General features: G+C 37.3%; 1 protein-coding gene across 7 annotated transcripts in view; it reads right to left on the reverse strand.

Moving 5' to 3' along the window:
* Nucleotides 1–792: 792 nt before the first annotated feature.
* The window catches only part of LOC117306913 (protein bicaudal D homolog 2-like), a 35,813-nt gene continuing 8,623 nt past the window's right edge, over nucleotides 793–27,982 (reverse strand). Inside the window, exons 3-6 of one of the 7 annotated variants that reach the window (XM_033791483.1) lie at nucleotides 26,077–27,879; nucleotides 9,418–9,482; nucleotides 7,147–7,195; nucleotides 793–1,797 (exon numbers count right to left, since the gene is read on the reverse strand). In XM_033791483.1, coding sequence (XP_033647374.1) covers nucleotides 1,792–1,797; nucleotides 7,147–7,195; nucleotides 9,418–9,482; nucleotides 26,077–27,879 — 1,923 coding nt within the window. In that variant the 3' untranslated portion in view covers nucleotides 793–1,791. Of the gene's footprint in view, nucleotides 1,798–7,146; nucleotides 7,196–9,417; nucleotides 9,483–11,449; nucleotides 11,601–23,130; nucleotides 27,880–27,982 lie in introns of those variants that run through there. The other 6 variants (XM_033791487.1, XM_033791482.1, XM_033791484.1 and 3 more) reach the window with 6 other exon arrangements.

Consider the following 27,982-nt stretch of genomic DNA (forward strand, 5'->3'; position numbering starts at 1 on the left):
CATGAAATTGGGCCCTGTATGCACCAAAACTTGCCAAGCACAGAAAAAAATGTTGCTTAGCAAAACCAGGTTTCCAGTAAACATTCTAATGAGTTTACATTGTTGCCACTCTGGTACCCCACTAATCTTTTGCTTTGCAAATAAATTTGTAAAGCGGTATTTTTAACAGCTTTCTGAATTGGGCCCTGGATCGGATGCAAACACACACTGCCGATTACATGGGTTGTAACATTGATTTGGATAGTAACCCATCTGCCTGCATTATCAGATTAAAAAACAAACAGATCAAGAAATATTTGTTTGAAGTCAAAACGGATTATCAGTAAGGTTAGAAGAGGCAGCCAACAGGTATGGCTTCTGACTGGCATCCCTGAACAAAGATATTGACTTCTAGGGAGACCGCCAACATAGGTCTGGATTAGCTAAGTTGCTAGCGCTGGCCAATACTCCGGAGGTCGATGGTTAAAGTCCAGTCAATTTCTCTTTGTTCAAACCCAAACAATTAAAAAATTTATCCAGTCAGCTTCCTTTGTGGTTTTTGACTTGAGGTAAAAAGACTGCGAAATTTCCCAAGGTCAGCACATGTTTTTCTATGGTATCAGGATCGTTTTCATGCTATCCAATTGAACATTAATTGAAGAGTAATTTTAGGTATAATTTTAGCTATGGCGATCGGGCCATTTCAGTCTTAGCTCCAACACTTTGGAACAAGCTACCCACCCACATTCAAGGAGCTCCTTCATTGGACACTTTCAAATCTCAACTTAAAACCCATCTGTTTTGTCAATCTGGTTATAGCGCTTAGAAACATCAGTATTTAGCGCTCTATAAATGTTGTAATTATTATTATTATTATTTATATAAAGAACTAATAAATAACTGTTAAATCAGAAGGCCATGAAATGGTCTAACAATTTTTACAATTGTGAATTGTAGTAGCACTTTAATCTAAAACGCTGAGAAAATGTCAAAGCGGGCTGGTTACTCTGTATAAGGCAACTTGGTTATTGCAGGAAATTGTGACGTTAAAAATATATCAAATATGAAACCCGTTTAATAATTAACTATCACGCAAGAGATTTTATCGACTGTTACACTCATATCAAAAATTACAAAGTACTTGAGCACCGATATAATAATGGTATATATACAAATATAAACTAAATCATAAGGGTAATTCATTAATAATCTGACAAAATTATGTTACAAGAGTTTCAAAGACAAAATCATTGCCGATAACCACTTGCTGAACTCTCGACATGGAGCAAATTCGTGTGCGCACCATGGTTAACTTAAGGTCAACTAACTTGACTTGAAAACCTTGGACTTTTGGCAGAGGACCATTTGGAACCAGTCTCAGGACCTTGGTTTCTTCCCTGGTCCTGGTAGCCTTCATGCTAACTTGTGTAAAGCACAGAAGAGAACCAGTGACACTATAAGTTGCTGAAAGCAATGGAAGTGTTGACTGGGCTTCCAAACGAGTTGTTCGAGTGAGTGCCTCACAAGGCATGTATATTGCTAGCCAGTGGTCGACCAAGGGTCAACTAAATGTGCGCACTCGAACTTGCTCACGGTTATTACCCTGTTTGCAGCTTAGTGAACCTCATATCAGGGACAACCTACACTGGTCATTATAGCTTGGGGCAACACGTGATCCTCTGATCCTTTCATGGTGTCATTGTCATTGTTGGTGACGTGAGACAAGGTGTCACATATATTGTTGATCTCTAGTATTACAGCCACTTCCATCTGGATTCTGATGTGTCTGATGACAAAGGCACTGTTACACTCTCAGCACTGAACGGAGGGGGAAAGGAGAGAACATTTTGTCAAGACACAACTTCTCTTGGTGAACCCAAGCTCACCATCCCTAATCCTCCATAATCCATTGATGTTTTTTCTTAAGTAACTTGTGAGACAGATTAGTATAAAGTCTTGTACAAATTGACTTACTTTTAGTCACAAGTTACCGCTTATATTTTAATTCATCACACTAATAGAGACAGTTCCACAAATGGTTCAGGGCAAGCTTTTGCATAGCAACCTCCAGATGAGCAAACACAGGCACTATTGTGCTATTCATATTATTCAGAACTGTGTAAGAGTGTTTGCCAGCTCTTTACCCAACTACGTACGCACAAGCTTGCTTCGAATCATGTGACATACATGTACATGTGGCAATTCTGTCTCTATAGTCTGAGGAATTCAGGTTTAAATGGTAAATTGTGATCAAGCACGTCATTGTACCAGACAATATTCAAATCTGACATGTAAATGGCTTATTAGCACAGCAGAGTCAAACCACTACTCTCTTGACATGGTGCCTGAAACAAAAAGTCAACACTTTTTGGTGTTGTTGCTAAATGAATACCACACAGAGTGGAGTACTTTGGCGGCTGTTGGTATGACACCTCAAAGCCATCCATTTTCAGCACGAGTCAAGGCATATCAAACAAGTCCAAAGGGTTCGGAAATGTGGCTAACATAGAATAGAGTACTGGAGGATTTTGATGGATTGAGTAAAGCTTCTAGCCATGACAATTAAAGGAACACGTTGCCTAGGATCAGAAGAGTTGGTCTCAAAGTGTTTGTAACCACCTGTTATAAAATGCATATGGTTAAAGACGTTTTGAAAGTAGAATACAATGATCTACACAAATATGCCTCGAAATTGCATGGTTTTCCTTTTACCTCGTTGACAAATTTTTGACCCCCATAAATGGCCGACTGAGTTAGTTCGCAAAGTCAAACGAAAACCACGCAATTTCGAGGCAATTATTTGTGTAGATCATTGTATTCTACTTTTACAACATCTTTCGAACCATATGCATTTTAAAACAAAAGGTACAGACGCAACGTGTTCCTTTAAGTCAATTTTAAGACACGTTCATAATCAGCACTCCTCCTGGGTGAAACAGCGTAATCCAAACCCAGGTTGCCATGAGGCTACACTGGGAAATCATACAATTCTCAGCCATTATCTAAATCTATCCTCTATACTAAATCCCACACGCAGAGCCTTGTCATTTGATTGGTTGAACTTGCATCCTAGCCAGCGACACTCCAAAATTTAATATTGGAGTCCTACATGGAATTAATTATAGGCTGCTTTACAGTGTAATTTTCACACACACAAAATTTCCCCGCGTATTTGTCCAAATAAGGCAAGGCGTGTCACAACACACAAGGTTAGTGTCTATTTTGAGTCGTCCATGTTATTTCCAAGTTTTTCATTCAGAATTTTCAGACTGTGGGCTGGACAGTTCCCTCGTTCCTTTCCGTGCTTGGTTGTGAATTTTTGTTTATGACAGGGATCTCTGTGCGAGTTATATAAAACAAATATTGAATGCATTTTGCTAACACAATATTGCAAAATATAGTCACTCAGTGAATTTGGCTTTTCCGTTTCATTAGAAATCGCCCCATAAAAAGGAAAAGGTCCAGATTTCATGATTTTTTACCAAGTGACTATCTACTGCAGCAACGCACTCACATGCATCCAACGTCTGTTTTATTCACTTGTGACAAAAATAATCGCTAATCCTAATCTAAAAATTATTTCTTCTTTTTGATCATTTGAATCACTTACCTTGCATTTACTTCTCAAAATGTTCTCTAATATCAAAAGCTATAGATAGTTCCCAATAGCAGCCATCTTTAAAAGCAGCTTTGGTTTGTCTTTGAGCTGCGCCAACCATTTTAACTTCTCTACGCAAACAACTGGTTCACAGACCAATCCTGCTAAGGAAAACTCCCTTGTGTAGCATGGAGTTTTTACGCAATAACGCATTGATTGATTTGGCGTAAATATTGCCAACTTGACTTAAAGACACTGTCATTGTCAAAGACCAGTCTATCTCAACATATGCATAAAATAACAAACCTGTGTAAATTCGAGCTCAATTGGTCATTGAAGTTGCAAGATAATAAGGAAAGAACAAAACACCCTTGTCACACGAAGTTGTGTGCTTTCAGATGCTTGATTTCGAGACCTCAAATTCCAAATTTGAGGTCTCAAATCAAAGTCTTGGAAAATTATTTCTTTCTCGAAAACTACGTTATTTCAGAGGGAGCCGCTTCTCACAATGTTTTGTACTATCCACAGCTCCCCATTATTCGTTACCAAGTAAGGTTTTAAGAAAATAATTATTTTGAGTAATTACCAGTAGTGTGCACTGCCTTTAACACTGTGTGAAGTAGGAACTATCTATTTCTTTTATAAAAACCACTTTCGAAATAAAAAATATTTTACTCTGAAAGGGTTGATAAAAATGTATTGTCCCTATACAACTAATCTTTAATCTGAAATTGTTAGTTATATTGACTTAGTTAATTAAAAGAAATAAGTAATTAAGATTTCTACTCAAAGCTAGTTGTTATTCACAGATTATTAAAGTAGGTTAGTAGCAGCAAATGTTAATAATATTAGTGAAAAGTTATACAGATATACAGTGTTATAGTTTGCATTCCTTACTTTGGTTAAAAACAAAAATGCTGTTAGATTATAAAAACGGATTTTAAAGTTCAAACAAACAAAGCATGATGCAGATTGGGTTGATTTGGATTTATATTATGTGCAAACAGTGTGAAATCATAATGGTTATTTTTTTAAATGAATGATGAATAATGACTTTGTGATTTAAAAATAAAAAAGGAAGAAAAGTTGGTGAGTAAAAAATTAAACATGAATTTTGAAAAATGTGTAGAGTTGTCAAACGTCTGATGAAAATGTATGAATGAAATGTTTAGTGAAGCTTCTATTGAAAGTGAAAGCTTCCATTAGCGCTGGTTTTTGAACCTTAGTCATGTTAGTCATGCAGGTGTTCTTGAGAATAATAATAATATTAATTGGTGCTTCTTATATAGCGCACATGTCTGCACCCAAAGACGCTACTGGCGCTATAACATACAGTATTTCCTGCAAGATTTGGGACTACCTTGTCATGCTTTACAAGGTGCTGTGGCGCAATTTGCTGCCGATCGGACCAGGAACACCGGGGTGAACCCCTTTTGGATTCTTTTACATGCGTTACATAACACATGGGACCAACGGCTTAACGTCCCATCCGAAGGGCGAAGCAATGGCTAAGTGTATTTTTTAAGGACACAAGTGTCACGGCTGGGGATTCCCACCCACACTCTGCTGATCAGAAACACCACTCGAATTTGATGCTCTGAACAGCTCAGCCACAACACTTCCACAATGACCCCCATCTGTATCTACGATGATGAAGCCAGGCACTGATCATACATGTACAGGCCCAATGATTTCTCTGGATAAAGTTGCAGTTTCAATTTCTGTGTTTGGTCTGTGTCTAAGTGATGTCGTTTGCCAGCTACACCAGCAACAGTTTACTATTCTTTTGATTGTCTGCGTGTGTGTCTGCGTGTTTACATCAGGTATTTTGAAGATGGCGCTTTAGATCGTCTTAAACCAGCGGTTCTTTTCAGAACCACCCCAACTCATTAGAGATAGTCATAACATGGTGTGACCGCAAACCTGTCCATATCCTGTAATGGGTGTGATATTTTGTAACTGATCTTTACTTATTTCTTCTCAGCAGATGTTAGCTAAGCAATATTGTTGCTTAAATATTGGGAAAATTTTGTTTCTTTTGACCTTGTACTCATAGTCCTTCCCCCTCTTCAATTTTCAAATATAAAATAATGTTTTCAATATGGAATGCAATTTAAATGCAAGATATTACCCAATTAAGGGTAGGCCATCTGAGGTAATAGAGTAGAGCAAAGATCACATGTGATATGAATCAGCAAAAAGTAAAATAACCTATGCTGACGTCTTATCAGGAATGAATCGGAATTTGGGATACTACATGAGAAAGAACTATCCTGCTTATTAACTACTAGCTGGGTAGTAAGAAATTGGCCTGGACTACTATATACGCTTAGTGAATCGGGGGAACTTCTCAAGATTACTTTCACTGTCGCAGAGTGAGTTCTTAACTGGTCTCAATGTTTCAACTAGCTTGCTTTACTAGAGCAAGTCTATCGTCGTCATCAGGAGACTGAAGAGTGTAGAGTCACTCACTGCTCTGGTTGGTTCTTCTGAAAGGAGAACTGTGGTTGGAGGGCTCAGGGTTATTAGGTGTGTGTTTCTCATTGTGAGTGAGCATCTTGTGTAGTAGGGCGTGTCAGTAGAGTGTGGGTTACTATGTATGGTATATGTTTGAATTACATATAGGGCACCATTATCCAGTCACTTTAAAGTGCACAAGCTCTGTTAAGAAAGTTGTGCACTGTTGGGAAAATGTTAACCGCAGGGGAAAAGGTTTCTAGTCATGTAAAATAATTAATTATTCTTTTTTTTAGCAATACAGTGACAGATGTTTGAAGAGACTTGAGCAGGTAATGCAAATAGTACATGGTCAATATCCGTTATCCCCAAAGAGTTATGAATTTTCCATCAAACAAGTATGTCAGTCTGTTGCGAAAATCTTTTTTTATTTTCAGTTAGTTTCCTTTAGAGGGTGTGGTCAATTTTATAGGTGTGGTCGACATGATGGGAGTTAAAGGAACACGTTGCCTTGGATCGGTCGAGTTGGTCTTTGAAAAGCGTTTGTAACCGTTTGTTATAAAATGCATATGGTTAGAAAGATGTTTTGAAAGTAGAATATACTGATCCACACAAATTTGCCTCGAAATTGCGTGGTTTTCCTTTTACTTTGCGAACAAACACGGTGTGCCATGGCCGACTGTGTTAGTAGACGAGGTAAAAGGAAAACCACACAATTTCGATGCAATTTGTGTGGATCATTGTATTCTACTTTTAAAACATCTTTCCAACCATATGCATTTTGTAACAAACGGTTACCAACACTTTTAAAAGACACTCTGATCCAAAGCAACATTTTCCTTGAACTTCAAATTAAAGAGACCCCTAACATGGAGAAGTGTGGTTAATTTAATGAATGTGATTGATATGATATACATTATCGATAGAGCGAGGTTGATTTGATGGGTGTGGCATTTAATTATGGGCGTGGCAAATAATTATGGGCGTGGCATATAATTATGGGTGTGGCATATAATTATGGGTGTGGCATTTTATTATGGGTGTGGTAAAGTTTGGTGGGGGTTGGAATATGATTCGTTGTGTGACTAGAAGTCTTTGAAATGCATATATACCTGTACTTGGTGAATTGGAGGAACCGGAACCCAAACGTGTCTTTCGTGTCTTCAACAAAAAAAGCAGAGGTAAATAGTTACACACTTTCTGATCGTTGTGAATGAACTTGTTGATTGTCACAAACCCTTTAATTGTGACAGTGATTAATGTTAGTGTTATGGGTACAGATGTTCGGATGTTATAAAGCAGATTTTGGCACAGATGGAAACAGTCATTTTTTTACTGAGACCAAATGGAATTCTCCGGGGTTTCAAATTTAGAGTAATTAACAAAATGTTGTTAATTGGTTATTGAGCAGAACCAAGGTTTAAAATGAACATGATGAATTTCGTGTTTAATCTTTAGCACATTTACGTACATGTATTTCAGTTGATCTTGTAAGCATGTAATCAGTCACAAAGCAAAAGTGCTTAGCAACTTTGAATGCAGATAATACACAATGAAGTAAAAAATAAAAAAAATAAAAAAAATAGTAAATTAAAAAAATATAGAGGGGTAAGAGCAATAGAAAAGTTGCTGTAAGTGCTTGTTCATAATTTAAGACAAACAACCACAAACTTAAAAAGAAGATTTATTCAGAAACAAATGAAATGTTTCATACATATTCCCCAACTTTTAAATCAATGTGAATACAAAATTATGACTTATATTTTGAAGTGTAATGGTGGTAACAGTTTCCTTGTAACTTCAGTTACCTTGTAATTAAAAAGGTCCCTTGTAACACAAGTAACCACATGGACGTGTTCAATTTGTACATATTTCTTGGTGTACATGTATGGTGTAGATGGATTAATAATGTGGCTGCATGTTGCAGTGACATTTTTCAACTTGACATAGTGGTAAGTTTGAGAGGGCTTTTCTAAAGTTTGATGTCAGACGTGGTGATACTCAATATCGCACTATTTGCTGAGGGTGACCAGTGCACCTCTAATTAGTATTTGGAATCAAGTACATACAAAGACCTTTTTTATTTTATTTTGTAATAAAAATTAATCACAAACACTGACCACTGTCTTGTATTGGTTGGGGGGGGGACCATAGGTATCACAAAATACAGGCTGGGTTGGCACAAATCTGCCCAATTAAAACAAAACATATGTAAAACCCTTATTTGAGAGTATTGTGTTTTTTGCTGTAGCACATGTGATTTATCACTGATATGGTCAATCTGAGAGCGTTACTGTGTAAAAACAAAACAAATTTGTTATTTGTTTAAGTTTAGGCTATCCATGTCCTTTTGTTTACCAACCTTATATTTGTTTGCAAAACTTGGGAGTCCGACATCGCATTAAAAAAAGCTAAACTTTTCTAAAAACTATTCAACTTGCCTATGATAGAGATAATGCTACGGGAAAGTCTTTTAATTGAGCCTATTCAATCTTTCTAATTTGCTGCTTACCTACTTATGTTTAGCTTTTAAGAAAGACTCTGCTAGTCATTAAGAAAGACTCGCTAGTCTTTAAGGAAGACTCTGCTAGTTTTTAAGCAAGACTCTGCTAGTCTTTGCGAAAGCCTTGTGAGCCAGTAACCACTTTTTCTGTATTTCTAATTTTTTTCCCTGCAACTGACTAAGCTTACGATACTCTAAATTATTTTGTAGAAGCTGCATTTTTTAATGTTACTCACATTACATTGACCACATTTTATCAGAAAAGTGATTTTCTGAGAATTTTTCACAAAATTGAAAAGTTGATTTTGTTTTTATTAATAGTGCATTGAACCATTCAGACAACCAAGGGTGTCTTTTGAAGTTTTTGAAACAATGTCCTGGTCGGTAGTCAGAAACTGTCCATAAAGTAGGTCCATCGCTTAAAAGGGACACGTTGCCTAGGACCGGGCGAGTTGGTCTTTGAAAAGCGTTTGAAACGGTTTGTTGTGAAATGCAAATGGTTAGATGTTTTGCAAAGTAGAATATAATAATCCACACAATTATGCCTCGAAATTGCACAGTTTTCCTTTTACGTCGCAAACTAACACCGTTGGCCATTTTGTAGAGTCAAACTTTTGCCTGCACAAAATTGCCGCCCATTTTGAAACCAAGCCCAACTGAGCCAACAACTCAGTTTGGTCTGAAAAGATAAATCACTATGGCTGAACAGTGCTCACAAAACTGTTCAATCATCTGATCATTAAAACCCAGACCCGCATTTCTGTTGTCTATGGTCAGTGCAATGAGGGTATAACCTGTAACAGTTGAATTTCTTAAAATACTATAAAAAAAAACTACTTTCTTTGATTAAAAAAATTGTTGCATTTAAAATTTGACAGACCTGGTGGGTTGATCACTTGGCTGCTTTGGTTTGGACTCCATCAATTTGGAAAACATTGAACCAACCTTCAGAAGAAAACAAGTGGAAAACATTTCCAACATGGTTCTTGTCTGTCTTTTCAGAATGGATGAGGTATCTAGAACTACCGCGAGATGAAAAAGAAAAAGACTACAGTGCACCGAAACTAGGTTTTGTTTCTTCCAAAACAGAAGTTCAGATTCTGATTTTGAGTGTGATATCTGGTGTTAAGGAATCTATGTGTAGATCTACTGAAGCGTGGAGAAGTAGAAATGTGTGGTGGAATTTCAGACCAAGAAAAAGCGGAAGACAGGGGAGGTTCGTTTAAAACATGCATTAATAGTGTTGATTAATAGTGAGCATGCATATGGTGAGATTTAAATGTGTTTTTGTACATGACACCACTCCTTATTTGAGTTCACTTTTTGACTGATCATGGGGTTGAGAGAAGCCCGTGATTGGTGAGGTGTTTTTTTTCTCATTGGTGAATTTTTATTGCTTGATATATTTTCCTCATTTGTTGAGTTAATCTGATTCTACAGTTTTTCGATTATGAGTTTCTATTTTTTTGTGAGTTTTTTTTTAAACAGGATGAATTTCACAAATAAAATCTAAAACTTAAGCTTTTCTCTGCACTTGTTCTTATGTGTTTAAATATGAAATGTGTCAGTAGAGTACTGCAGTTATATTTTGTAAATTGACAGAAATGTGAAGTGTAATGATTTAAGTTTATCGAATGTTCCATATACATCAGAGAGAAGAGAATGAAAAATAAAGACGCTGGAAAAGGCTACAACTACAATAGAAATGGCATTGTCTCATGCATACAAAAATAATAAAACAATCCGTAGAATTCGATCATCATCAATATCTCAGAACGCTATTCTTTCCAACGATAGGAAAGTATAAATTGTTTAACATTTGAAGTGAGGCAAAGGAAAGCAAAATATGAAATTATTTTTTTTAAACGATGTCGTAGGTATTTTTTTCAGACAAAGGTACATCAAAATTCACACCACATAGAAAGTAAATTAACAAAATAGCTTGCCATCACGACATGGGCTCGGGAGGGAAGGGGTGAATACATATTTAATTAGCAGCATGCTCGTTAAACACATAACGACAATGTCACCAAGACAAAAGACATAGTTAACAAGGAGCAAATTAACGAGGTCTGCTGACGAACATAAAACTAAAATCATCAGAAGAGTCATTCTATTGATAAACAGTGGTATTCCAGTGGTAAAGGGTCCCTTGCTAAATTTTAGCATGGTTGTAAAATTGTACCTCGTGTGAAAAGACAAAAACTACTGTGAAGTTTTCTTGTAAATCTTGTCAAACATTGCAACATCATTTTACAACAATGCTAAAATTAAGCAAGTGGCCCCAGTTAAATTACTGTAGTGCGAATAGCACTTTAGACTTAAATGTGGAACAGCTGTGTTGGATATCTAAAACTGGAAACTGCCATGGCATTGGAATTTCACCTAAGAAGGGGAAAAGGAGTATTTCCTTTAAGAGCAAGGGGTAGTTTTAAAGAAAGAAGTAATTTCCACGAATTTGATTTTGAGACCACAGATTTAAAAAGTACCGAGTATACAGTACTAACACACATCGGGTGAATATGGGTAAAATCAAAATGAACAAGTCAGTGTAAAGGGTATACTATTTGGTTTGTTTGCCCTTTCTTTCTGTAAGAGGGGAGGGGGAGGGGGGGGGCAGTCTTTGACTAGAATGACTCTTTGATGCTAAGATACAAGAATGGCCGTTGTATACATGTATGTGGACCGTGTTATTACTGCATGCATCCATCAGGTTAAGAAAATCATTTCTTAAAGGAAATTAAAAAAACATTGGCATCAATTAAAAGACGGGTTTCCAGAACATTAATCTGAAAGGAACAAAATAAACTTGTGTTAATGAAGAAAAATGCTGAGACCATTCCCATGCGCAGTCAGAACAGGTACCCTGTTATCACAAAATTCAAAAATGGTATGTTCCATTTTCCACATACAAACTATAGTCGGTGGGAGTGTACTATTCACAGCAAGAGGGGGGTATCACACGTCTTGACCGTGGTATCCTTTAGGGACGTTGCGACTGACGATGCGGTTGGCTGGAGATGATTGTGTATGATGAGATGAACTCGCCGAGTCCCTCCGAGGCTATTATTAAAATTACATCAATAAGCGAGAGAGAGAAAAATCATTCAAAGGAAAGAAAATATGCGTACAGATCATAAATTTTACAACAGCAAAATTAAACAGCCCTAAAAAAAAAAGAGCCAATGTACAGGCCCTAAACACTTAATGATTACTCAGGTGACAATCGCCTTTTGTGAGATGCTATAGGCACATTGCTAAACGAAGATCAGTCTTAAACAGTTCTGTAAATTCAAGCTTGGAATTACATTGCATGATGTACCTTTCTCTAAGATTTTTTTGGATAAGGAACATTTTGTACAAGGGCGTACGTTGAGATCAAGAGTAGGGCAACCAAGGTAATGGCCACCAGGATGGTCCAGTCCTTCTTTGTTTTCCTGTTTTGTTGATAACATTACGGGTTTTCGATCCTCCCCTGCACAAATTAATCAGGTCATTTGTCGTGGATTGCTTGCACATCAACAGCTGCACCTGGGGCATTATGTGCAGACAATATCATGAACAAGAGTTTCAACTCAAATTCTATCACTTCTTTAACAATGTATACAAGCCTTTAATTTGGGAGTGGGCAGTGCCAAGTTATTCTTTGTTAATTTCAATGTCTCATTATGGAGTACAGTCATACAAACTGATGGGATATATTGCAAAAATTGCCTGGACTGTGGTGCGACATGATTTCTCCTAAAGAAGATGCAAATTTATGTTTCGCATGACCACCTTCAGCATTATTATGAAATGAATATTTAGCAATAGTTTGTTAGACATTTTCTGGAATATGCTTGTTGCAAGAGCAGAACAGGAAATTTGGGGTGCAGGGCTCAATATTATAAAGCCATTTACCGCACAATTCCTTTAAAAGCAGAAAAAACAATTGCTAAGCAGAAACAGGTTTCAAGCCCCCAAAAAAGTTTTAAGAGCAGATTTTACTGGTTCCCTGGTAATTCTTGCTTAGCAAAGTTTGCTGAGCACTATTTTTCTGGTTAATGGCTTTATGAAATCGGGCTTTAGACCTTCATTATGCCATCACCATCCTTGTCAAGTTCCCTGTATGCTAAAGTAATCACACATGAAGACTAAACAAAATGGGCCAGACTATTTTTTGTCTACCAGCATCAATTTAGTCATTGCTTTTGAATAGGGAGAAAACCAAGATGGCTGCACCGCGATAAAGGTCTATGAAGGAATGGAGAACTTAGTATAGCTTTGTCTGTGCTATGTTATAATGTATGATGCATGACAATAGTGGGGCAGTAGGCCTATGGCACTGGCAGGTTTTCCCTAAAATTGGCAGAGTGTGACTATACACACACATTGGTTACAAGCAAACGTTTTGTTTTCATTATAGAGTCAGAATGATTAAAGATATTTTTCTAATAGTTTTCTTTTATATTGTTTACTTATTCATCCAATCCTCACAAAGGGATTATTGGTAATTGTCATGGACCATTTTGAATGAATGAATGATTATGGTATAATTCTGGTAATGAATTGAATCACTGTAGCTCGTAAGCCTGAGGAAACCTGTACACAAGGGTACTTGCTACACATGTGTGAACCAGAAACACTGGGGGCTAACCCCTACTCTTCCGAGTGTTCCGGCTTCTTTTGTAAGCACTACCAATCCTAGCACACGGGACCTACGACCTCATCTGATGGACAAAACAATTATGGTAAAGCATCTTACTCAAAGGACAAGACCAGGACTCGAACCAACACTCTGCTGATTAACATTCATAATTGAATCACCATGCGTTTAAGTATGCACAGAAGACTCACGCAATTTAGTCACTGGGCCTCCGTGCAATCACTAAATCATGCTAGTGGAGAGTATTACAAACTTTCCAAAAGGTAGCAACCTTTTCGTGCGGGTAAAAGTCACAGCCGACTAGCACTAAAGGGCTAGTCAATAAAACAAATAAATCAATTAAGGTGAGTTGTAAATACTCATGCTTATTTTTACAAGATTCTCATGCTTTTGTTGCAATGTAAAAAAAAAAAGAAAATTAAAATGTTTAAGTATAGCAATTATGATGCACTTGCATTTAGAAAATGTTCTGAATTAACGTTTGGACTGAGTCAGGAGAAATTTAACATTTTTGTTGATCTTTGGGGTTGAACAAAGAATTGACTAGAGTGGGATTCGGACCAACGACCCCTGGATTAACGTGTCGGTGCTCTACGTAACTGCCATGTAGCCATGTAACAGTGATGTTTTATCTTCACAAATCCTGTAGGCCTATACCTTAAACAAAAGTCAAATACATATCAATTGAACAGGGAGGGGGGGGGGGGAGAGGATCTAATTTTCTCTTTACATATGGGTAACCCTGACCCAAGAAATTTCTTTGTGTCTTTGTAATTGTAATTTTTAGTTTCAAAATATTCCGTTTCAAACGACTTACCTCAAAATGAACAAATTACAAATGAATGAGTCAAAATAGAATGTAAAAGTAATGTGTCAAGGTTAGGATGAGTGGTTAGAAGAAAAGAGGTTTGTGACGCCAGTGCCAGATGCTGATGGTCAGTATGAGATAAAAGGAGATCTAATTGAAAAATTAATTAACTGAAATTGTTAATCAATGATGTGGATGAAGCTTGTGATTAGGCTACCCTTGTTAATGTAGAATGCTATGTGTGTTTACCAAAGAGCGCTAATGAGAACGTTAACGTTAACGAGTCAATACCGGGAAGCTTGGCCACCAGCTGTATGGCACCCACTTACATTCCACAGGTTGGGTTTCAAATCACTATCGAGGCACCATACCTCTTGATCTACACCTATGCATCCCAAATGTGAGGAACCAAACTTTCATATTCTTAACTAGTCCATTAATTAGTGGACAAATAATGCACCATCTGCAATCACACTACCATGACGCGCAATCCGCATTGTCAGCATTGGTTAACAAACGGATGGAACCACCTTGTTTTCGCTGGGTTTATAGAGAAAAAAAATTACCACCCCTATCATGCCTTATGGTGGCAAGATCAAACCCCCCCCCCCCCCAAAAAAAAAAAAAAAAAAAACTTTTTCTGAATTTAATTTATCAATAAAAGTAAAGTTAATAATAAAAGTAAGTTAAAAACATTTTGAAAAAAAATAAGAAAAATTATATGGGATTAAAAATTTGTAAAAATTAACCCTAATCCCCAAAAGGCTTTGACCATTGACTGAAACACATTACAAGCAAAATTGGCACAAAATATTGCTAGTTTTACTGGGGCCCTTTTTAAATTTTTGATAAAAACTGCCCGCCTGATTTAACCCTTTAGAGACCATAGCAACCACAAGCTTGTACCAAAGTTACAATAGCAGATGCAAATGACGACAATGTTTGACCAACTTTCTTTAACATAATGAGGTCAAAGTAAAGGTCATGTCTTGCAATGAAGTTTTTCCGAAGTAGCCCATGTTAACATAATGTGTAGTATCCCAATTGATAAACACAAAACTAAATTTCTGTTTCATATTATTTCTGTTGACGTTTAACAGAAACAAAATTTGAATTTAAGAACTGAGCATTACCACTCCGTGCATTTTGAGATGATTATAATACAGAAATGAATGACCTCTTAAGGGGTAAAGTTGATCTGAAAGTACCTTATAATGATTACTGCACGACATTACAAATGGAGACACGAGTTTGAAACAGAAGTTGGTTATAGCAATGCATGGAAATTGTTTAATTACATTCAAATGAATCATTTACACTCTCACTATATTTAGGCATGGTTAATGCTAGGCCTACATGTTCATGTACATCGGTGTACAATTTTAATACTATAGTACTTCTTTTGGCTTTTCAATATGATAAGTATTCATTTTGGTTTTTAACCATACACCGATGTGTGTTACCACTGTATACATGTACTCATTACTTTCCAGAGTCCTGTGAAAAAAATATGACAAGCATATTACCCGGGTGGGATTCGAACCCACGGCATTTGCTTATTCTAGCTTTGACCCAATTAGCAACTAATAGCTTTGACCCAATTAGCCACTAATAGCTTCTAAGCTAGTCCAAATTCAAAACGGAAGGTCCAACATCAAAATAGTTTGTACACTGCTGAGTGCAAACTCATTGTACACCTTCTATTTTTGTGTATGTTTCTGTTTGCTGGTAGTTGAGACGGTGTTTGCATCTTTTCTAATATCATGGTATAACACATTCTATACTGACATGACTGAGTAAAACCTAAAGCGTTTAGATTATGAGAATGTAGACAGAATTAGGACATTACTATTCTTCTTCTTTTTTTTGTGGCAAACTATAAAATATATGAGAGGAAAAAATCATGCAGATTTGACAGGATATATGAATTGGTTATTAGCTATAAATTATGCTTATTATTATATGACTATTTAAGTTTAAGAGAACATTTAATTTTATTTTAGTATCATGTTGAGGATTGAGGAGGCATTATGTATTTTCATAACACAACTGACATGTAATATGAATATTATTTTGTTGTATGATAACTGACCATGTACAGTACATGTACATTTAGTGTCCTGTTTACACAGGAGTATTATGAACATTGTGTGTACAACTTTATGTACATTTACAAAAACAACAAGCATGCACAAACCGTACTGTTATTTGAAAAGTACTTTTTGTTTTGATGTGAAGTATTTTAAATGGTACTTCAGGGGTAGGTAGAAATGTAGACATTTGTACACGCACACATCAACTTCCAAATCAACGTTTATCATTTATAAAGCATATTGAAAAATGAAAAAAAAAAATTCTCACAGCCAAAATATTTCATTGTGAAATGAACATGAACATGTTGCGAATAAGTCAAAATTTCTAAGCTAGAACACTCTGCAATCATATTATTAACACATCTTTCACAACACTGAAGGAACTAACCCTATAAATTACAAAGTACCCTCCTTTTATTTGCTCCCCTTAAAAATAACTAACTGATACAATTTGTATGTGGTCAACTATAACTTTTAGCGTATTATTGGGCAGATCGTCTTTTAAACTGACATTGAGAGTCGCTAAAAACTATTGACAGTAATAAATTTTACCACATAGGCCTACAACCGAGTGATAGTTCTAGTAGGCTTGGTTGAATATTAGAAACACTTTGAGGGCAACTTTATGTATACTTCTATAGGAAATCTATTTAAAGCACAAGGCAAGCATATTATTAATATTCATAAATATTCTTTTTCAGATATTGTAGGCCTATAGGCCTATATTTATAATTTTTAGAATTTTTCGGTTATTCATATGTAAGCAAATTTCCTCCTATTATTTTAGCCTTATTATCACAGTGTCTAATAAATATTACTGTCCAATGAAAAATGACATCTTAATTTAAGAATAATTTAGGCAATAAAATACATATTTTGATGCATTAAAATCTAATATACACATTACTAAAACTTCAGGATTTACATTTTTTTTTCAAACCATCTCTAATAAATTCTTCTTGCTTCATTTGCTAAGCTTTGCACTGCCCCATGTCTTAAACGCTGATTGTGTTTTGAACTCAACCAAACAACTTTTTTCATTCCACTGGTAAAATTCAGGTATAAAAACATTTAACTTTGCAATTCTTAACTAATTAATCATTTTATTCTACACGCAATTTAAATTTCATTTTTATTTATTCGTAAGAAAACGTAGAAATCAACTCTTTGAACCCACATGAATTCTCCAGCCTACATAGGTCACGGAAACAAACATGTTTAGTGTTCTGCCTTTTTGAAAAAAGTAAGGCCTTTCAATTCTTCTTTTTTTTTCTTAAAAAAAATGGCTGCCTGAAACATTTTTCAAGACAACCGTCATGGGTACTTTTAAAGATTGTTGCCAGCTTTTTTCATTTATGTTATTTGTGTGCTAAAGCCTTTATAAATACAATCCATCTTTATTAGTTTTTAAATTAATTTTCCTTTTGTCAGGGATTATGAAAAATGTATAACTGTTTTCAAAAAAATAATAATAACAATTTTAATGAAAAGCAGGCGGATTCTAAAAAAGGAAATGGGTGGGCACACTAAACATATTTTTTCTGTTTATTCCGCCTAAGTAGCCTTTTTAATGGTGCCACCATTTTGGCTTTATCTAACATTGAAACCAATTTCACCTAACCGAGGCTGAAAGGATAAATTAGTCTGATCCCATTTTGGTATTCAGTAGAATCAGTGTTAAAGAACAGTGGGAACATGACAAAGATGTTGGCAGCATGATAAAGGTCGATTTCGTTTTAAAAATTGCTTTACTCCAATAAAAAACATTTATTTTTATTTATTTTTAGCAGATAAAACAATTACAAACAAATCTGGGATTTGGTTTGTGTTTGCCTAAATAAAAAGACTAATAATGCACTGTGGTCTTTGAATGTGGAAGCTTTGTTTCTTTTACAATATTGCTCAAACATCACAAATAAATGCAATTACTAAACTTTGTATAAAAACACTCAGTTTGATGCAAAATAGCAATTCTCCATCATGTTTGACTCATCCTTTTTATAAAATCACTTGCCCCCTCATTCAAACCTTACTCTCACAAAACAAAGTTTAAACTTAAGATTTTCTTTTTATATGTTACGTCTAAGCAGGTTTGTGGCATACTTGGTACAGAGTACAAGCCTAATCAATTTAAAAATACAACTTGTTTGGACTTCTAGAAATGGGATTCGAACCCCCAACCTTTACCTTAGATTTGTGTCTTGAAATAAAATGTTTGTTCTTGTTTCAAGAATAACATTTTTAGCAGTGCAAAAGCTTTGTAAAATTGGGACATGCTCTTAAAGGCAGTGGACACTGTTGGTAATTACTCAAAATAATTATTAGCATAAAACCTCACTTGGTAACGAGTAATGGAGAGCTGTTGAGAGTATAAAACATTGTGAGAGACAGCTCCCTCTGAAGTAACTTTTTTTTTTAGAAAGAAGTAATTGTTCACACAAAAATGTTGAATTGATTTTGAGATCTCTGTGTGAGGACTCAAATTCAAGCATCTGACAGCACACAACTTTGTGTGACAAGGGTGTTTTTTCTTCATGTCGAAATACACCCAGTGAGAAGATTGGTCTTTGACAATTACCAACGTTGTCCAGTGCCTTTAATTTAAGAAGAACTCCAAGTGATGTACATGTTCACTCACGGGTAACCCTAAAATAACTGCATTTCATATGTTTGTGTTCTGATAATGATCAAGCCAACCCTTTGCCAGTGAAACAGATTTCAGCTTTAAATGCCTAAACAAAGCAGGTTTTCTTGTATACAAACAAGGCAAAACAGTCCAGAAATGAACACACTTTACAAATGGAAACCAAAACATTCATTTGACCTCAGTGAATAATTCCCCTTGTATAGCCGAGAGCAAAATGCTACACAAAATGTATCATTGCTACTCAAAAATCAGGATAGCTACTCAATATTAGCATTCAGTGTGTACAAAAGAAGCTCAGTCAAACAAAATTGCTGGACGAAATTGTTCCCTAGACGAAATTGTTCCCTGGACCTCGTGAAGGGACTGATGAAGACAACAAGAAACATCCCCGTAGGTGAAATGTTAAGAGAGGGATGTTCCACACTGGAGGGACAACTTACAAGTTCAGATAACTTTGTTTAATGTTTATTTATCCATGCAGGTGGTGGGGAGGGCAGATGAAGAAAAAAAATGAACGGTACCTAGAGCCAAGATAGTTTTTTTTTTATACATGAGGACATGTGCTATCCTGGAAATTTCAGGAGAAAACCTCCAAATATTGATTTGGGTTGAACAAAGAAAAAATGACTACATGTAGAGCAGGATTTGAACCAGACTAAAGTGCCATCACTCTACCAACTGAGCTATCTAGCCATATACATGTATGTTGGTTGTCTCCCTGTTTTGTCAATATCTTTGTTTAAATCCCAGTCCGAAGCATATTATATTGCTGGCTAAGGAGGCACATAGTTTATTTATTTTTCCCCCTGTGTATCTAAATCTAGTAAAATAATAAAATTGTCACGTTTACTTATTTTCAAACTGCTTTTTTTTTCAACTGTTTTTTGGGGGGGGTGGGGTCAAAATTAGACATAACTTTAAAAATGAATCTCAAGTTGTTTTACTTGACATTTTTTCAGGTAAATGTAAGCAGAAGCTCAGCTAGGAATTTGAAAACAGGTGCCATTTAATCAATGCAGATTCGATGTGCTTGAAAATGTCTAAAATCAAATCAAACAGGGTGCCCCAAGGACCCCCCCCCCCTCCACCACCCACCGTCTGACTGAAACCAAGAATTTCAGGTAGGCAAACCTTGAATGCTTGGAAAGCGATCTCGAAAGGTGAAGTTTATTTCTGTGTTGGCTCAAGGATTAAAATGGTGTTTTGTTTTTTTTCTTTCCACATTACATTTCACAAAGGGCAACAGCATGCAAGGTCAGAAACAAAAGTACATGTAACTATGGTGTAGAGCGCTGTACATGTACATGGGGGGTCTCTAGTTGGTTTAGACACACACACACACTACACACCCACGCAAACATGATCGGGACTTTCATGACTAAAACAAAATCCAAACATTCATGAAATAAAAACCACAAAAAGCACACACAGTCACAATTAACAACCACCAAGGGAATTGCCATAACCACATTCTAGAAAACAAAAGATTAAAATTTGAATAAGTGCAACCTTCAAAGCCCTTTTACAAGTAACCTGAAAACCTACTGCTGTATTGTCAGAGTCTCCATTTATAAAAAATATTGAGTAATAAAATAAACTTGTTTTCCTAAGGTAAACATGTATTTTGGCAGCATTCTCCTGTTACAGTGGTCCGCTGACCAAATGCCAGTTTAACCAGCAGAGGACCAGTCAAAATTGACTCCCAATTAGTCTGACTGGCTAGTTCATTTTGATGGGCTTTCCGATTTCATTTGAAGTTACCAGTGAAAAAGGTGACAGACTAGTGAAATGACAAGCTAACTGGGATTTGAGTATGCCTGGCATACATGTATTATCTTAAGTAACCAATAACCAAATAATTAATTATCAAATGTATGTTGGGAAGTTGTTCTTCTCGAAAAAATAGCATGGTACACATGTACATGTGTAGCTACTACATGCATATAGAGATAGCTACTCTATCAAAGTTTATTTTGGTTGTCAAATTAATTAATTTGGACACGGTAAGCAAGGTGGTTCCATCCGCGCGCACAAATTGTTTACAATCCATTAAAACAAGGCGACCACCACCTCATTTTAGTTCCCTGAAAAAAATTCAACACCATTCGTATTTTGTTTGTTTGAGGGAAACAACATTCTCTGTATGCAGTCTGTCTTAAGGACTTGTCACACAGGGCATTACTGGTACTCCCAACTTGGAGGCAACCAACATGACCAACTGCATAAAAAGACATTCTTCTAGCTGTAACTCCTTGTCCTGAAGAATATGACAAGACAACTTGAAATGTTAATGAATTTTCTTCTTGTGAGATTGCCTGGAACTAGTTTTGCCTGTGAATTGCCACGTGTAACATGACCTATCAACAGGTCCCCACATCAGTACAATATCAATTCCCAACAGTAAATTCATGCTTGTTTATCAGTGTATTTGTTTGTTTGTTTGTTAGATGATCATTCAGTCAAGGGAACTCAGCAAACTCTCGCAAGGGGATACAAACACCAGGCTGGCAACAACCAATCTCTCTCATACAAACATTGGTTTAACATCTACAGTTTTGATTATGAATTGCCCAAATCTAGAAATTCTGATTCAGAAAGAGTCGACAATACTTATTCTAGTCATTGTGAAATCAGCAGTTACCTTGGTAGAATGTGAACCCACAACCTTGTGATTGCAAGTCCTGCAGTCTAACCACTGGAACACAGTGATGCACAGGGAGAACTAAACAATTTTTTTCCATTCAGCCTCTGTTTGATTTTTCCCAGGTGTTGTATGGGACAGGGACATGGCTGCCAGGCCCATCTCGACACTAACAATTTTCTGTGACAAGGACTTTGCACAGTATTACTTCATATGTATGCCATTACAAAATTTCCTCTACAAAAAAACCTTATGAATAGTTCCATGTGTATTTTTCCACTTCATCAGTTTCTGGCAATTTAATATGAATCTATAGGGCCTATACTTAAGATGGCAGTTAACTAATAATATTTCTGTTGCTCTCATCTAAACTATGGGTAATTTTCCTCCACTATGGTAGTTGGGAAGTCGTCTCTCACTGCAATTATTGATTCTATAATTTTTATTTGCCAATTTCAAAACAAAACAGGAGGATGTATACAGCTTAAAACACATGGCATGACACACCAACTTTTAATACAGAGACCTGCTAGGGTCAAAGCTTTCTCCAATCCAAAGTACAATAATTGTTTCCAGAGATATTCAGGGAAAACTGTCTGTACACAAATTATTGCTATCAAAATGATCTTTGACTTCCTGCAACAAAGTCATCAAAGTGTTGCTACAGTGAATTGTACTTTGTCTCAATTGATCCTTGCAGTCAAACTCAAGGTTTGATCAATATTTGTCAGACAGGAAATAGTTGTAAATTAGTTCTGACATCAACTACGAAAAATAACAGATATGTTTCATCTGCTTTGGAACTGTATTTTGCAAATGCGCATACAAAATGTGTACATGAAGTATGTTTAGAATGTTACCTTCCGTCTGTTTGGACTTCCACCATGCTTGTAGTACAATGTGTTCGCATGTACACATTTATTCTTTTGTAGCCTGATCTACAGTGTACATATCAAATCATTGAAAATGTATGCATACAAACGTGCATACATGTGTGAATGAGCAAGGCATGTACCTGTATTGTAATTTACATGAACACATATTCTATCACCACAGAGGTACATGTATGTAGGTACAGTTTCTGCGAAAGGTCAACGACCATAAAGATGCCTACTAAATCATGAGCGACAATTATAAATGGATTTTTAAATACGTTCATGGCATCAATTGGAATTGGATACAAATAAGAGGTGAAGTTACAATGTTAACTAGCTATTTGGTTATTGTGTATGTTTTCACCTGTAGTGGGCCCTAATAATTAATTAGCACAAAGTCAAGAGAGCTAATACAGTCATTATCAAACCATGTTATCTCACTGCAACCATCTTTGCCATTTCCCCCCATGAGGAGTAGCCTTACTGAACACAGATATTGAACTTGCATTATGAAAGAAGGCTTGAGTATGAGATTGATTTTTTTCCCAAGGAACTTTCTGCCGATTAAGGGAAAGTGGTCAGCGCTGGAAGGGGGCTTTACTATTTTTACATTCCAGCCGCAGATAATGTACACCACCATAAAAGGGAAACTAAAGGTTTTAAAACACAACTGACATGTAGCTGTACATATGTATTTTCCTCCCCTCGATGGTGTCAAATTACGAGGTATTGTAACTATATTCAACAGCAAAATCTTGAACAAATTTTCTGACGTCAGCAAAACTCTGGCCTATCAAAGGTTCCTACACATGTCCTTAAAGTATCCTCTTTGGATTGTAATCATCATCATGGAGTAAGATTTCTAAGAGTAAGTAAGATTTCATTTTCAAGAAGTACATTTGCATAATTTCTACTTTACAATCCTGTATGTAAATTTTCTAGAAATATCAATGCTGTGGCTCCGATGGAGATGAACAATACTAAAGTGCAATGAAGGGGTAACAGTTACACATGCTGCAAATGAGATCATAGTTAACATGCAAATGATCGTTAGTACTTTTAACCAAGGAAAAAGAAATGGTAGCAAAATAACAAGGGAAATCGGTTAGGGTTAGTCATGAGAACTGTGAGGTTCTGAAACAAACACAAGTCAAAATCTTAGTGAGGACTGCACATATCTTGATGCATTCAAGTCTGAAATGGCTTTCAGGGAATGGTACGACAATGGTTGTATTCTTTAGCTTTTGATTCAAAGGTTTTTTTCAACTGCTTGTTCAAGAGTTTTTATTTTTATTGGTACTACATGCATATATACATACTCAGGCCCTGTATGCTTTGCTTTTGAACGGGCAAGGGGACCAAGACATTTTCTTCTCGGTAAAGGGCACTCTGTGAGGAAATTGTAAATTTCTACATGTTCTACTGCAAGAGTTCTTCAAGGGCACAAAGGCAAGGAGGCAAATGCCTACGTTGCCTCTGTGAAGTATCGGGCCTGCTTACTGCTACATTGTACATGGTGTATGAGTAATGTGCGTTTGTTGTTCCATGACTATGCCTATCGCTCTTTTTTGTTGAACTAGAAGATTGAATAAAAGAACAGCCCAAAAACAAATTATAAAATTATACTTTTTCACAGCTTTCTGGCAAACTAGATTATTTTCCAGAATGAATGAATGAACCATCCATTTATTATTTTGTCTTTTAATTAAGGAAAGAACCCCCCCCCCCCAAACATATTCAACCAACCGATGTAGTACCATCCCTTCAAGGTATTTGAGTGGTTTAATTCCAAACAGAGCAGGTAGGAAGCTCAATCAGTGCGTTGTCTTATCAATCAGTCCCTTAGTCCCTGACAAGGAACAATCACTCCAGGGTCAAGTGCCCTATAAACAATTATCCTTACCGGAAGGATCGATCAATCAATGGGGCACATTTCATTCAGCCGTTTTTCACACTAACAAATTTACTGAGCACAGAAAAATCATGCTTAGTAAACTCAGGTTACCAGCTAAAATACTAAGTGATGTATGGTTCTTGTGATTGGTTCACATTCCTTTTTCGCCTTATTAGCAGTATTGAGGGGTCTACATGTTAAGATTCTAAAGATTCTAAGAGCTTTGTTTGTGCACTGTCGCAGAATATACTCGTTGAAAACTGACTTTTCCATTTTGCTCAGCTTAGCCTCGTTAAATGGAAGTTTCACATCATCAACTGAAACAGTCCACTCACATTCATTCAGTAGTTATATACTGTTTCACTGGTCTTTGGCTTGAAATCTATTACACTTGAACCAAATTAAACAGGATATATCGCTTTTAAAAAGGTGCAGACTTTCAGGAAAAGGCAAGGAAATTCAGGAATAATAAAACAAACTTTCAAATAACTTTCTGTTCTTTTGCATTTCTGTGGACAGACTAAGTTTTTTCTTCAAAGTTTCAGTTAACGCATTACAAATGTACACTTCTGTCATGACTGTATACAATGTACTGTACATGTACATGTATTACGTAAGAGAAAAGGGTGCGGTGCTTGGTGCTGCCCAATTAGAAAAACATTTATTTTGTCCACATCTAACTTAAAACTAATTGCTTGAAATCTTTATATACAAATGAGTTGTTTTTGTTTTTTGAAAACTTAAATAAAAACATATAGTTCTTGGGGTATCCCAAATTTCAAAGAACAACGCATTCACAAATGCCTTAAATATCACTTGTACAGACTGTACATCACGCCAAGTCTTTAAATACAAATTTGTACACATTAAAAAAACCAATAAAACAATCAAATTTACATAAAGATGAACACTTGATGTGCACATTTCAGAATTTCTTCACTAGGCCTGGGGGCAAGTGCTAAAAGCAATCTCTGAAGTTCATTCTTCTGAAAAGTCTCGTCATCGATGCGAAATGCACTTCACTATAAAATGATGACTTTTGTTTTAGAATAAATTAATTATTGTTAAAACATCATCCAAATTCCACCTGCATGCAAAATGAGTTACGGTTAGAAATAAGGTCCCGTAGAGACTGGACACTCTGTCCTGGCTTTCGTTCCGCTAAAAATGATTGTCACAGTGTGATCGGAATTGCGGACAACTCATTCACCGGGGGAAAAAATATGCCCAGAATTGAAGCCACTGAACAATCAACAGGACAAAGTTCCCAACAACAGACCTTTATCATGCCAAGACCAACATTGTGCATTATCTATTGCAAACTGATTCTCTCATTATACCAGACTATTTTTGTCCTTCCAGCCTCGGTTTGAAGTCACATTGACCCAAATGGAAGGAATACAAGATGGCTCCCCCATGACAAAGGAGGACCATCATTGTCTTGTACCCAGTGTGCATTATCTATAATGAATACTGATCTCTCTCACTGTGCCAGACTATTTTTTGTCCTCCCAGCCTCGGTTTGATTACATTGATTTAAATGGGAGGAATACAAGATGGCTTCACCATGATAAAGGTCTGTTGTGAAGCAAACCCCAAAAGTACATGTAGTTTAGAAATGGGGCGGCCCAGGGGGATGAAAATGATGGGGATGTTGTGGAGGAGGTAACATGACCTGCTGAAGGGGAGGAGTAGGTGGAGGGGGAGGAGGAGTATGAGACGGGGGAAGATGTGAAGGATGGGATGGGGGAAGATGTGAAGGATGAGATTGGGGAAGATGTGAGGGATGGGGTGGAGGAAGATGTGAGGGATGGGGTGGAGGAAGATGTGAATGATGAGGCATAGAAAGAGCTAAAGGAGCATATCGGGATGCTACCGGCATTGGGAACAGCCCAAAGGGTGGGCCATAACCCTGCATGTAGACTGGGTGGCTTACTTTGGAGGGTTTGTGACGCCTCTGTGCAGGCTTCCTTGGGTGGATCTGCTGCAACTCCGTGTGGCACTCTAGATCCTCCAGTCTCTGTGTCAGAGCAAGCTTCTGCTGGATGGCCATACGCAGCAGTGAGTTGAGTGTCTTCTTCTCCTCCTCGGCGCTCGAGACCTGTCGCTGCATCTCGTCCAGTTGGGTAACGTACTCGTCACATCTCGTCGCAAACATGGCACGGAGGCTGGCAAACATGGCCGCATCCTCCTTCAGTGCCTTCAGCTCATTCCTCAATTTGATCATTGTCTCTGCAATAATGCACTTCTCATTGTCATATTTACCCTTGAGGTTGGCGAGTGCAACCTCCGCAGTTGTCTTATTTGCTTTTAGAACGGTCCTTAGTGTCACCACTTGTTCCCGCTTCGTTGCAAGAAGTGCTTTGAGTTTCATAACCTCCTCACGTAAGTCTTCATTTTCTGCTGATCCACTGCTCTCATTACCACGCTGCCGCGACATCTCAACAGCATGCTCAACAGAGCGTTTGAGATACTTAATCTGATCCCGAATTGTTGTCAGGAGGTTGTTACAGGTTATGGGATCACTAGTCATCTTCCTTGGGGAGGCATCTTGGACTTGGAGTCGCCTTGACGGGCTTGATACTGGCGTGGATGACTTTACACTGGATGCTGGTGAGGAGCCTTCATCGGCGCTCGCGTTTCCATCTGCATCGCCGGAACTCAAGTTTGATTTTTCCCTGATTGCCTCCGAATCAAACGACACCTCTTTTAATCTGCTTGCAATTTCAGCACGGAAGCTCTCTCTTCTACTTTGCCGCGTGGCTTTCAGGTGGTCTAGGATTACTCGGTTGGGGGTTTCACCGTTTACCATACAGACGTGGTGATACAGCTGAGCCAAGTCCTCGCTAACATTGATCAGTTCATCTTGCGTGCAATTCAAGTGTCCCTGCGACTCGATGATGATGTCATTCATCTGTCTCATTTGTCCTTGGAGACCTTTGATTGTCCCTTCCTGATGCCGATTCCTGTCATTCAAGAGGTCCACCTCTGACTGCAGATCCGCTTTCTTGCTCTCTTCATTTAGCTTGTCCTGCTGGCTGTCCACTTTAGCTCTGAGAGCAGCAATCTGAGCCAATGCTGATGTGTATTTCTTCTCGTGGTGTTGTACAAGCCGCACAAGGTTCAGCAATTTGCGCTGATGCATGTTCAAGTCTTCCGGTAACGGTTCTGCTTCACTATCTGTCCCCGAGACATACATTTCATCAGGGAGGCAGTTCAGTGCCCCGATTGTCTGCTCCAGATTCTGTGACAACTCTGATTTCTCCGTCTGTAACTGTGCCAACTGCTGCTCTAACTTCTGCACTTCTGTCGACTGCAGTTCACTGTATAAATCAGAGCCAGTACAGGTTGACAGCTGTGCGTGAGCATTGTCCCCATTCGTGCCATTGGTCGATTGGAACTCATACTCCATCCTCCGAAGGATTGGATGATCCGGGGACTGGGACTCTGTATCTGAGTCGCTATCACCAGCCAAGAGTCCTGAACTATTCATAAGGTCATTGTTGAACGCCTCCATCTCCATGATCATGGCCTGGTCCAGTTGCTTCTTGAGATAATGCTTCTGCTCTCGTTCAGCTTCTAGCGCCTGAAGTGTCTCCTCGATCTGCTTGTCGGCAATCTCCCTCAACCGGATCAAGTCCTCGATATGAGTGTTCAGATACTGAGTTTCCTCCGTCAGACGGCGGTTCTCATGCTTCATGGCTTCGTACTCCACAACAGATGACTTCAACATTGAAATCTGAAAGGGACAGTAAAAAGTGGTGACTTTCTAGCATGAATCCTTTAAAATATAACTCAATAAAAAAGCAAAAGTTTCCAATTAGTTTTCAAAGACTCATATT

Source organism: Asterias rubens, chromosome 2 (genome assembly GCF_902459465.1).
Source record: "Asterias rubens chromosome 2, eAstRub1.3, whole genome shotgun sequence".
In the NCBI taxonomy this organism is placed as follows: Eukaryota; Metazoa; Echinodermata; class Asteroidea; order Forcipulatida; family Asteriidae; genus Asterias; species Asterias rubens.